The sequence below is a fragment of the Acanthochromis polyacanthus genome, chromosome 12 (genome assembly GCF_021347895.1).
Source record: "Acanthochromis polyacanthus isolate Apoly-LR-REF ecotype Palm Island chromosome 12, KAUST_Apoly_ChrSc, whole genome shotgun sequence".
In the NCBI taxonomy this organism is placed as follows: Eukaryota; Metazoa; Chordata; class Actinopteri; family Pomacentridae; genus Acanthochromis; species Acanthochromis polyacanthus.
The window spans coordinates 30,785,243-30,798,523 of NC_067124.1; the positions used below are offsets into that span (position 1 = coordinate 30,785,243).

General features: G+C 38.6%; 1 protein-coding gene across 1 annotated transcript; it reads right to left on the reverse strand.

Moving 5' to 3' along the window:
- Positions 1-9,816: 9,816 nt before the first annotated feature.
- On the reverse strand, positions 9,817-12,398 carry LOC110970092 (ribonuclease P/MRP 25 subunit-like). Its single transcript, XM_051956922.1, has 2 exons — positions 12,283-12,398; positions 9,817-10,729 (listed from the first exon to the last, which is right to left on the reverse strand). Exon 2 carries the CDS (start codon positions 10,727-10,729, stop codon positions 10,094-10,096), a length of 636 nt encoding a protein of 211 aa, XP_051812882.1. The 5' UTR covers positions 12,283-12,398; the 3' UTR covers positions 9,817-10,093.
- Positions 12,399-13,281: the final 883 nt, after the last annotated feature.

Here is a 13,281-nt window from a genome sequence, read left to right on the forward strand (position 1 = left end):
GGACTATTTGACAGATCCTATGGAGGAAGCATACAGTCAATGGGAGGAGGCAGCTGAGACTCTGCTCTCCTCGTTTGGATCAATTCTGATATAATAACTGTTGGTTTATTTGTCGGCGGAGCAGCAGAACATCTTCCACAAACAGTTTTTTCTGCTGTTGGCTTGTTTTAACCAGTTTTCTACCGACCTCTGCGGTCACGCCAGCTGCGCTTTAAAATAGAGTGCGCGTTTACAACGCTTCATACGGTAAAGCGAGGAAGCCGCTTCGTGGGGCATTCAGGCACACGTCTTAAACTAAGGAATCTATCTTCAACTGTTTTGGGCAAATTCAATTAATAGTTAAGAAGTCATAAACAAAATGTTTTCTGCAAACTTTACCAGATTGTTGTTCTACACGTCCTCAACTACCTCTGGTGTAATTTCCAACTTGTTGCACTGTAGCATTTTAGATTAATCTGTTGCTGAAGCTACAGACCACATGCAGTATAAAACTTGCTTTCATGTGCAAATTAAAATATAAATCAAAAATCAAAAACATTAAGTTTTCTGTGACTTCCACCAGATTATTGTTCTACATGTCCTCAACTACCTCTGAGGTAAATTTCAACTCCTTTCACTGTATTATTTCATAGTAATCTGTGTTTGAAGTTATCCACAGAATACAGTGTAAGACCTTCTTTCATGGGCAAATTAAAATATTAATTATAAAACACAAACAAATTGTTTTCTGTGACTTCCACCAGATTCTTGTTCTACATGTCCTCAACTACCCCTGTGGTAACTAGGACCTGACCTCACACTCTCAGCGGCTACGAGGCTTGGTAAGGGGAAGCCGCAACAAATCAGGTGAAGCCTTTAGTGCCCTTGCTAAACAATTATGCGTTTGTGCTCTTTTTTTTGTAACTTCAGCAACAAATTACTGTAAAATGCTACAGTGAAACAAATTGAAAATCACCACAGAGGTAGTTGAAGACATGTAGAACAAGAATCTGGTGGAAGTTACAGAAAACAATTTGTTTATGTTTTATAATTAATATTTTAATTTGCCCATGAAAGAAGGTTTTACACTGTATACTGTGGATAACTTCAAGCACAGATTACTATAAAATGATACAGTGAAATGAGTTGAAATTTACCACAGAGGTAGTTGAGGACATGTAGAACAATAATCTGGTGGAAGTCACAGAAAACAAAATGTTTTTGATTTTTAATTAATATTTTAATTTGCCCATGAAAGCAAGTTTTATACTGCATGTGGTCTGTAACTTCAGCAACAGATTAATCCAAAATGTTACAGTGAAACAAGTTGAAAATTACACCAGAGGTAGTTGAGGACGTGTAGAACAACAATCTGGTAAAATTTGCAGAGAACATTTTTTTTTACTTTTTAATTTTTAATTGAATTTGCCCAAAACACTTGAAGATAGATTCCTTAGTTTAAGACGTGTGCCTGAATGCCCCACGAAGCGGCTTCCTCGTATGAAGCGTTGTAAACGCGCACTCTATTTTAAAGCGCAGCTGGGTGATTGTCTACGTTTCAAACACCTCTGACCGTGTGCACGAACGTGTTACGTCACGGTGCGTCTGAAAAAAAACAAAATAAAAACAACCCAGTGCCATGACTGAACACCGGCACTCACGGCCCAAACATCAGACCGGCCCACCGGGAATTGTCCCGGTTCTCCCGATTAGCCACCCCGGGCCTGCTCTGCTGTCTCTTAGCTCAGTCACTCATTCGTGTCTTGTGTTTCCTGGTAGTTTACTACTACTACTGTCTTTTTATGTTCTTTATGATAATGTCTTCAAAAATTCTATATATATTAAGGAAACAATCACTTCTTAATAAAAAAAATACTGTATACCACTAAAATGTCAACTAAATAACTGTCTAAATTTAATACCAGCCACATTCTTATTAGCTTAACAATAATAAAATGAGCTGATTCAAACATTTTTTTGATTGTGTTCTTTTTATTAAGTCAAAATAATCATGACAGATATTTCTTTTTTGGGCAATATATCAAGTTTTGTATGGAAAGTAACAAATTTAATCTCTTTCCGAGAAATCACTTTCATCGAAATTGCTCATTACAAAAACACAGCTCAAGGAAGTGTGTTAATTCCAGATCTCGTGACCTGCTCCACATGATGTCATTTCCTCCTGAAGAAAAGACTCCAAGGCTTTCTGAGTTATTTAATATAAAGTAGTGTGTGAGTCAAGTGTGGATTTATCACGTCAACAGGTTTACTGCAATATCTTTATAAATAATTTACAATTTTAGTCAGTTGTGTATATACAATATTTAGAAGAATCTTTGTGTAAAAATGCCATGTGGTGTTTGGTTTTAGGCGGCCATGTTGATTTTTGGCCTGAAAACAGTAAAAATGTCAACTATGTTACAAAAAGTCTCACAAGTATATACTGACTCTGTTAGTTTGTCTGTTTTTGTTTTTGAAGTTCTCCTGGTTAATTCTCTCCTTCTACACCACTTCTGTCAGTTGTCTGGCCAACTTCCTATTAATTTCAATAGGGAATTTGAACACAGATTTCCCCAAATGTTACACAAACCGTACAGCGAATCGCTAACAAAGACATAGCACACCATTCCTGAATGAACTGCACATTTTCATATTCTTTTTTTATGGATTTTGTCAAAGCTGCAAGACCAGTTGAATGCTAAAAAATGGTTTAATATAAGAAGCAGGACTTGTAAAATATACTTCAGTGCTTATGTATCATCACATGTAACTATCTGTCAATTCAGGACTGAGTGTTTGACAGTTTTCTACTTTCTAACTCCCACTACCCTATTAGGCTATTTTAAGGTGATTTCACTTCTGTCTTGGTCAGAATACGAGCTACAAAGAGTCACGAAATAACCACAAAGCATAACCAGATCATAAAAAACTATTTTATTATGTAACTAAGTTTTTCCCTGCGTCAGAAATATCAGAACCATGATGATGAGGAACTGTTTGACTTAGAAACCGGGACAAACATGTGCTCAGTGCAAAACAGAAACAGCTGTCACCATTATCTTCACTGAAGTGTGAACAGATCTGCACAGGGTTAACAAGGGCACACCAAGCAAATGTTGTTGGCATTTTGTGGCCACGTTGCATCTTATTAAAGTTGTTTTGTTTCTCCTTTCGGTGGTTTTGCCTTATAGCCCATTGTGTGGTTATTTACTGTCTCTTTGTCATCATTTTTGTGTCTTTTTGGGCATTTTGTGGGTTTTTTGTGTTTCTTTCGGGTCGTTTTTTGAACATTTTGGTCTAATTGTGATTGTTTTGTGCCTTTGTCTTCATTTTTGTTGCATTTAGACCACCATCTTGTGTTTTTGGGTCTTGTCAATTTTTTGACTTCCAATCATATTTTTTGTTTCTTTTTTTAATGTTTTTTTTCCCTCTTGTTGTCCTTTGTGTGGTTATTTAGACCCTCTTTCTGGACATTTTATGTCCTTTGAGTCCTTTCTGTCTCTGGTAATTGCGTTGCTTTTGTGTCTTTGTGATCATTTTGGTTTCCTTTTGGTTATCTTGTGTTGTTTCTATTGTCATTTTTGTGTCTGTTTGGCAATTTTGTAGTTGTTTATTTATCTTTTTTGCCTATTTTGCAGTTGTTCAGTGCTTCTCTGTGATCATTTTTGCCTTTTTGGACAGTTTCTTTTTTTTGTAACTGGTTGTTTTGCATCTTCTGGTTGTTTTGTGTCTACATTTTGTGTTTTTTGGGTTTTTTTTGGTCTGTTTCTTGTCTTTGTTTTTGTCTGTTGCAGTTTTGTGTTGAATGGAGTCGAATCACTGTGCAGGTTTTGGAAAACAAACATTCATGTTTAAGTTTGGTTCTTTTTGAGAGTCAAACTATAATTCAAATATTGACAAAGTGTTTTTGTGTAGTAAAAGTTTTAAAAGGATCCTCAGATGAAGCAGCAGAATTAATGTGTGACCTCGGAGGCTCTTTACAATCATTACAGTGTTTTGCGTCGCTGCTGACCAACCGTGCAGAAAACGTGTGTGAGGCCGCCACATCACATGACTTCATTCACTGACATGATGACGCAGAACTCCCTCATTATGTTCAGATGGAGGGGGAACACTGCCGTCTCCCCCTCCTCTGTTGTGGGCTTTCAGCCAGAATCTGCAGAACAATGACCTTCCTCTTCAGTCAGACCTCAGTTTATCTGAAATACTGAAGTTCATAAAGTCACGGCAGATTAATCAAAAGTGAAATCTGTCAAATGAAATGTCAACTCCATTCAAAAACTGAAACCAGACTTGTATTGTCTTCAAACTAAAGGTCAAACCAATAATAGATGATGCACTGACTGTCACAATGGTGCAGTTATTTATCTGTATGAATGTTCTTGCAGAATATAAAGCTGAACTGTAGCACAAAAACATGAAAATCTGGCAGCAAACATGCCACAATACTTTTTTAAAAATGGGGAAATAATGTTCCTGTTCCTCTGCAAATTTATATATATATATATATATATATATATATATATATATATATATATATATATATATATATATTTATTTATTTATTTATTTATATTTATACACACACACACACACACACACACACACACACACACACACACACACACACACACACACACACACACACACACACACATATATATATATATATCATTTTAAATACTGTGAAACTGTCCCAGAAATTATTTGTAAATTCTACAGATTTTTGATGATATTATTTACAGTTCTGATAATTTTTTCCCATTTTTTGTTAACTTAAATTTGTAAACATGCAACATACCTGCACAGATTTTATTAGTTATCTATAATTTAACAACAGTTTTAAAAATTGTTTTTTTTTCACCCTTTATGTACATTATTTTTCAAATAACAGCAACAATGGTAAAATAACATATTTTTGTTAAATACCATAAAGAAAAAGTAATTATATGGTCAGATTTTTTGATGAGAACATTTATAGTATGTCATAAAGTACACTATTTGTCTTTGAAAGTTTTGTGGAACCATGATTAGTTTTTCATCAGGACAGTGACTGAAGATTTCATCGTGCTGGGTTCAGTTTTGTTCTTTAATTTAGAAGATAATAAAGAAAAATCCTCGAATCTTCAGAGAAATGAACCGTTACAGCAGTTAAATACTCCCCACTGAACATATTTGACAAAGTTTTTAGATATAAACTGACAAAACTTTGAGTTCTTGTCAATAAACTCAAACCAGATAGTTAAATTTAGGGAGATGAAACATCCTTGGATTTAGAGGAAAATCAGGAGTTGATCAGCTGAGGGTCTAAACTTGTTGGAATTAGAAGCAATAATCAGAGATGTGATGAGGATTCACGTCATTAACCTGCTCCGTCTCTGAAGCTCGGGGTGGGTTGTGTAACATTTGTGATGTGGTGACATAACCTCATCACACCTGATTACTCATCTTCAACCAGCCGACTGTTCTGCTGCACAAACACTCGTGATGACGGAGAGCTGCTCTGCAACACAACCAGACTCCACCAAAACACCGCACAAAGCATCTTTTCATTGGTGGCATGTTTTGCTTCAGTGTGACCTCTGTGAACCAGAACCTTTCATGCTTTGATAGTAAAAATCAAAAACATTGCAAACATAACTTTTAGTAAAGTTAATTTTGTCCCTGCTTATTTTAATAGACTTCATGTTTAGTGGCACACACGGTTAAAAAACAACAACTGTAATGTTACAGAAATTCTCCTTTCTATTATAGATTTCCACATTTTTGAAACTGACATATCAATAAAATTACAAAAGAAATGGACAGTGAATTTAGATTTGTGATGGAAAATTGTCTATATGCCATACATGAAGTGATTTAAAACGAACTGTTAATCATAACTATATCTGCAAAATGGCCACAAAGATACACAGAAAGAAACAGAGGTTCAAAAGAACCACAAAGACAATCAAATAAACAGCAAAGAGACACAAAATGATTCGGAATGTTATGGAATATGGACTCTCATTTCAGAATGTTGTGATTTGAATTCTGTTTTTTTGCCATCACAAATTTTACTCAATGAATCAGCCTCTCAGTGCTTTCTAAACAAACATAAAGTGCATAGATAGGTAGTGGCATGTTGCTAGAAGGAACCATCTCCAGACAGTTACTGTGAGTGCTTGGCAGGGTTCAGTTCTCGCGAGGCTTTAGGGTAGAAACTATATTTCGGTCTCTACCTGGGGATCGTGGGTCAAACAGCTGCTGTCCAGGATGAAACTGGTCCTTAAAGAAGGTTTGCTGCTCTACTGAAGCTGCTAGAGCTGAATAAGTCCTCCATAGAAGCACTGAACAGTTGATGATCCTCTAGAGGGTTCTTCTACTGAGCAGCTGCTGAACCACACAGCGATGCAGTAGCAGTACACCAACATGCTGGTCCAGGAGAGACCTTCATCAATGTGTGAACCCAGGAACCTGAAGCAGTGACCCTTTCCACATGGTCCTCATTGATTGTTAACAGATCAGGGTCTGCTCGGTTTCTTCAAAAGTCTATGAGGAGTTCTTTTGTGAAGTTCAGGACCAGATTGTTCTCTCAAGTCCACACCGTCAGTCTTTGGACTTCATCTCTGTAGGTAGACCTTCTCCTCCTGAGATACCAGATTGGTGCTATAAATTTTACAAATTATTTAGCTTTTCTCGCTAGAAAAGCTAAATAATGTGTAAACTTTAAAGTCGTTTTGTGTTTCTTTGCTTTTGTTCTGCATCTTTGTGGTTGTGTTGTGTCTCTAAAAAGCTGAAAAATAAAATGAAATGAATGAATGCATTTTTCTTGCTTTAACCAACCCCCTGTTCATACTGGACACAGAGATTCCCTTCTGATGTGTTTTCATTGTCAGTGATGAGAAATAAAACCCACAGTTGTTGTCATTTTGTGATTGATTGTAGTGAGAAGTTTTCGTAAAGCTGACAGTGAGTTTAGATTATGTATCTGCTGCCCTCCAGTGGAATAAACGGCACATGACACTTTGTGAGAAATCGCCTTTTGTTATCATCGTACGAGACAAAAATGAAAGAGCACAGAAACATTCATAGTTTCATCATTCGGTTGGACGCCTCATGGCAGTTAACAAACACATAGTTTGGGCCTCTGGTGTTCAAGTCCAACACCTTTTATTTCCTCGAAGTTCCTGGCACTGACCGGCTGCACTCACAAAACACTTTGCGCTTTAGGATACACAGTTCAGCTTAAGGACCTCAGATAAGGCAGCTTTGTGTGTAAGACTGATGCATTATTTTAGTTGATGGTTTGATTTGGTGTCACTTAACTTCCGGGTTTAACCAAAAGTACAAATTTTAAGAACTGGAATCATCACATTTTGTCAGCTGTAATGCAGGTATTCTTTGGATCATCAAGGTGAAGAAAGCAAAGAGATGGAAGACAAACACATTTCAACCCTCATCTATGGACATGAGCTCTGTCTAGTGACTAAAAGTATGATGTTATGTGTACAAATAGCTGAAATCAGTTTCCACCCAAGATGACTGGTGAAGAACTTGGACATCAGAAAGGAGCTCAGAGTTGCTGGTCTTTTGTTGAAAAAGGATCCAGTTGAGGTGATTTGGATCTGATCAGGCCAGCTTTATTTGCAAGTTCTCTGGGCAAATCTAACTGTAAGGAGACCCCAGAGTAGACCCAGAACTCAATGGAGGGATTACATATCTCATCTGGCCTAGGAAGGTCTCAGGAACCTCCTGGAACTGGAAAAGTGTTGCTGCTTTGCCTGATACCTCCACAAGAAGACCCCAGAGAAGCAGAAGAAAATAGACCTGACGTTCCTACTGACCTTTCCATCAACACCTCATTTAATGTAAACTTCCCTGCACTCACGTGAAAAATCAAACATTTATGAGCTGGATAAGTTTATCTGCAGGAGCTCATGTGTCGAGGATCAGTCATCATCATCTGAGACAACATTTTCACCATAAAATGATGCAGAAAGGATGCAAATCAGTGCATCAATATTTTCCTGAATGCAGGAAAAGAACAGTTTTGTAGTTTTTAACTCGGTTTGGAAAAATATTACAAAGCACAGCTTATAAGAGAATCAGGAACCCTCTGGCGGAATAAAAACTCCCATGAGGCAGTTTGAGAGGTTTCACTTTCATTATACATTTACCGTGTTAAACATGTGATGTCCAGGAAAGAGACGTTGGCAGAAGAAACAGCTCCCCAAAAGCTTCAGGATACTTAAAGAGTCTGTTGTAGGATTGTAATCCATTCTTCACAAAGTCAGAAACTTTCTTTGTCCCATAAATCTTGTTGGTTAACACCGTCTGTGGGGAGAAATCACAAAGACAGGAGCATCAAGCCCTGTGCTTCAGTGGAGAACAGCTGGACTTCAGTTCTCAGAGTCAGATCAGTGACTTACCCTCCATTCTGGACTTATGTATCGGACTCTCTTCACCACCGGCTTAGATAAGATGCTAGAATACCGGCTTAGGTAGATGAAACATCGAGAGTGGTCATCCAGCGTCAGTCTGACAATCAAACAGACATTTCATGACAGTTTTATATTTGAAATCGATTTTAAAAAAGTCTTTTTGATTGACTATGAACCTGTATCTGTTAATCATCAGTCACTGATTCCCCACCATTAGGACTGTTAGCCATCTTTAAAATGTTTACAATTATGTGTAATAGTGCTAGAGGGATATATGTAGTGGAATCTCGTGTAATAGTGACAGAGGGGTTAATGTAGTACAACAATGTGCAATACTGATAGAGGGATATGTGCAATAACAACAATGAGATATGAGCAATATAATCATGTGTAAATGTTAATTAATTCTTGCTTGGTAGCTGCCTCTGTCCTCCAGCTTTTGTCAGTTTGTGTGCACTATGTGTTATTGCTTGTCTTTCTTTTTTGTATGTCTTTGTTCAGTTATGGTATTAAGTTATTTGTATTTTTTCATTTTTAACCTGCTAATGGGAGTCAAGATGGAGGCCTACATCTCTCGTATTTACATGTAAATGTTCATAAACTGTCCTATCTCAATCAAACAAACAAAAAACAACCATAAAATAATAATGAGGTGGTTGGAGTCAGCAGCTGTTTTTTGATAAATATGAACCCAGTTCAGCAACTCACCTGATCGCAACCTCGTAACTTGTGATGCTGGATTTTAGTGGTCGTTCCATCCATTCAGCTTTGTAAACTGGAGTTTCGTAAAGGTCGTAATCGTCAAACAAGCCTGTCAGACCAGCAGATCGGTTTAATTGTAATTTAACTTTTTTGTAAAAAAAAAAAAAAAGAAGATTTTTACAAAGAGGAACATCATGAAAAATACTTTTCAATCCAGAGCACTTGTACCTGAGTAGGACTCCACAGTGACAGCCAGCAGAACCACCACAGCACAGAGCCGCATGTTGAAGGATGCCATCAAGTTTAGTTTCATTTCTGCAGCAGCTCAGTGAATATTTCAACTTTCAGACTGGTGAGACTCCTCCCAGTCTGGACTTGTCCCAGTTACCATTGGTGCTTATGCCCTGGCAGGCTGCATCTGGAACTTCCACATGTCAGATTTCAGTTGTAGCTGTGAGAAAGGCTGCTGGGGGAATTACAAGAGACAAAAAAGCTCCTTGAAGTGCATAGTGTTTGACACATTAATTTTAGCCTGAGGAGGTCATATTGAGAATTGAAAACAGGTCAAAACTTTAAACAATGTCCGCAAATCTCCAGTTTTATTAAGAATTTATTCTTATACAACTTTTGCCTGTTAAATTATGCTGTTGTACTGTTTTCAGAAAGGAAAAGTAGTAAATCTACATCTGCACAGAAGGAACCAGGAAGACAATTTCAGAGTAAAACTAAACACATTTCTTTATTTTACTCAACTGAAAAGCACATTTTCAGAAGTCAGATTTCAGACCACAAAACCTTTTAGCACTGCAGTCAAAGAACATGAAGTCAGGTTGCAAGTGTCTGCTGACTTTAACAGAGTTCAGTAAAATCAAGTTTCACAAAAAGAACATTTCCTGTGATGGATTTCTAATCTGTTTTAAATGTAGAAGTCCTTTATAAATCCTGTCAGTGTGGCTGAGTCTCTGTATGTTGAAGCACTGTAAAATAAATCAGTTGTGTCCTTTGACCGGCTCTCTGGAGTGTCCACTCTGACGTCCGGGTCCCTTCCCTCTGCTGCCGCCTCTCTTCCTCCGGTGCCCCGGTCTCTGTCCGCTGAACCCTCCGCCCTCCTCCCTGCTGGAGCTCTGAGCCCACAGTGCGTCGTAGCGGCCCGGCGCCTGGTATCCCGGCTGGCTGCCGTCCAGCGGCTCTCTGGAGAGCAGGATCCAGATGCTGGGTAGGTTCCTGCTGACAGTGAGGCTGTCGAGGCCGGCGTCGGGCTCCAGCGGCTCCCACGTCTCGTCCACGGTGCCGTACAGCAGCTTGGTGAGCTGGTGGAGCCCCTTCAGCCGCCGCTTCACGATCTCTGCGCAGGTGATGGCCTTGGAGACGCTCTTCCCATAAGCGGTGAAGACGAGGTGTTTGCAGAGCGGACGACCTGCCGCCTCCTGCCGCTCCTCCTCACCACCTCCCTCCTCCTCCTCGGCTGCTCTCGGTTTGGCCTCCATGCGGCTCAGAGCAAAGCGCAGCAGGTTGCGGATCTTGCTGCCGTCTTTGACGCGGATCTCCGGCGTGTCTGCGGGGAGGCCGGAGAACGGACAGACGGACGGCCGCTCCACGGTCCGAGCTTTACTGTAGTTCTCCATCTGCAGACAGAAGACGGACAGATGTTACTGATGTGCAGTGAAAGTCATCTTCCTCGTAAGAAATCACTTCACTGAAAGATTTTCTGCGTTTACTGCAGTTACAGCGACTGTTTCTGAGATTTAAACTGTAAATATTTTTCATTAAACCAGTCAGCTGATTGACAGACAGAAAGCAGATATTCTGAGAGCTGAATATGCCCTTTTAAAATGATATTTCCATTTTCTCACATGTGAAGATTTAAAGATTTTCTTCATCACGATAGTGAACCGAATTTATTCTGGGTTTGGACAGGTATTTTTTTATTGGTAAAACAAGGTTTTTGATACCACACTTAGATGTGCCAAAAACAAAAACAGGAGCTTTTTTTTTTTTTAAATTTTTTATTATTTTTTTTTTTACCTTTTTCTGACTCTTTATACACAAACTTCAGACTTGAGAAAACAACCTGCAGATTATGAACGTGTGATTCAAATTGAGTTTAATTCCATATTTTCCGTTCCGAAACCTGCAGCGATCACTAGGTGGAGCCAAATCATAGGATTAGAAATATTCCAAATTGTGTGTGTACATCCTGAATCAGAGCATTAGACAGAAATGTCCTTCACAAGTAAAGAGTAAATTAACTGGACAGAAACAAACAAACAAAAAATACATTACACACATTAATTAAATAAAGTAGAATCAGACTATATGTAACAAACCAAGAGCTTCTGAGGCCCCTGACAGTGTGAAGCCCCTGAGAAGTTACTCAACTTCCCCAGTCAGTGATGCAGTCTTCGACTCACTTAACAACCCAGAAAGGAACTACACAATATATGTGGTTCAGTCAAACTTAGTCAGACCTCGTGTACACCAAACTCCATACAAAAACTACAGATTACTTATGATTTTACCTGAAAATCCCCAAATTAGTGAACCACTGAGAACCCTCAATATTGCAAGCATATGTTCAGTGTATTGTAATGTCATCGGCATGCAACCTGTATAATTCTACGATGATATCAACATTAAATGTCACGATTGTCATGTCTGATCACCATGGTGATGAGTCTGGTGTGAACTAACGCTATCACATAAACTATTGAACCCATTTGAACTACAACCAACAGTGTTTGCTCTACATTGTGTGCGCCGAATTAAGCATGTAGTTGAAGTGATTTAAAACGTCCCATTTTATCTTTCCATGAATGTACATTGCTTTGTAATTAAGAAAACAGCAAAATCGACGAAATTTCGATAAGTTCGGCTGGATGACTTTTCGGAATGTTTCTAGCGCTAAGAGGCTCGAACAAACACTGTGCTGATATCCGGGGAGTAAAATAAGCTTTACTCTGAGTGGCAACATAACTTCTCCAACAGAAATGTCCCGTTGTTCAGCAACTATTAAATAAAATGACAAAACCTGCGTTGCTAGCTGTGCTAGCAAATGCGGCTAACCTGCACGCCAACCGTTTTTAGCTTAAGGCAAAAACATGTGTGTCATAATAAATATTGTGATTTCGATGTCATAGTATTCACTGAAGTATAAAGAAATACAAATTTACTATCTCACCTGTGTGTTTCCTGCTACTAATCACATGTTTACTTCAACTGCAACAGTTTTCGCTGCCGTATGACGGTACGAACTGTCGTGAACTGCCGTGGTTTTCTGTAGTTTGTTTTGGTTGAAATCGCTCGTAGGTCAATTAACTTCAAAACTACGACCTCTCCAGCTATGTTGAGCCAATCGATGTCAATTACACAGCATGTCTAAATCAACAGACCAAAGTACTTTATCACAAAGAAATTAGGTTAATATTACAGATTCACCTGAGCATTTTCAGGTAAACTTTCTTTGAATTTCCTGTATTTCAACTTTACAGCAGCAAGATTTGTGTGGAGAACCTTGATAAAACATGCTATATTATTTGTGGTCATTGTGGCTCAGTTGGCAGAACGAGTGCCCTCAAACTGTAAAGTCATGGGTCAATATCAGCTTTGTACTTGCTTATCTTTTGAGCTGTACAAGCTGCAGAATAACACTTGCACTGTCTCTAGAATTGCACAGTCTAGTTGTCATTCAATGTCCAGCACAATAGAAAAGTGGTTGCAAAACTATAAAGCATGCTCAGGAAATTTGTGCTATGGCTCTTAGTTGACCGTCCCCCCGAAAGGTGCTGATTGATACTGTGCCCCCGCTGTGTCGCTCCGTACTGACACCTGCTGGCGCATAAAATCATTGCAGATGAAATTTAAATTTAATTAAATAATTTTTAATAGGCTGCAGCCAATCACCTTCTCAGCAGAGCTACAATGCTCTGAAGTCTGTCTGTCCCTGGCAGTGGCCCCAGCGACCATACAATGATGGACGAGATGAGGATGGACTTCATGATGGCGGTGTAGAATTTTGTATCGGGGTGGGGCCTTCCTGAAGTCGATCCTCATCTCCACTGTCTTCTGAGCGTTGAGCTCCAGGTGGTACATATTGATATAATGACCTCGTATACACAATAATATAATTTAAGTTATTCTACTTTATATTGTGTAATTTAATATCTGAATTTAAGTTTAA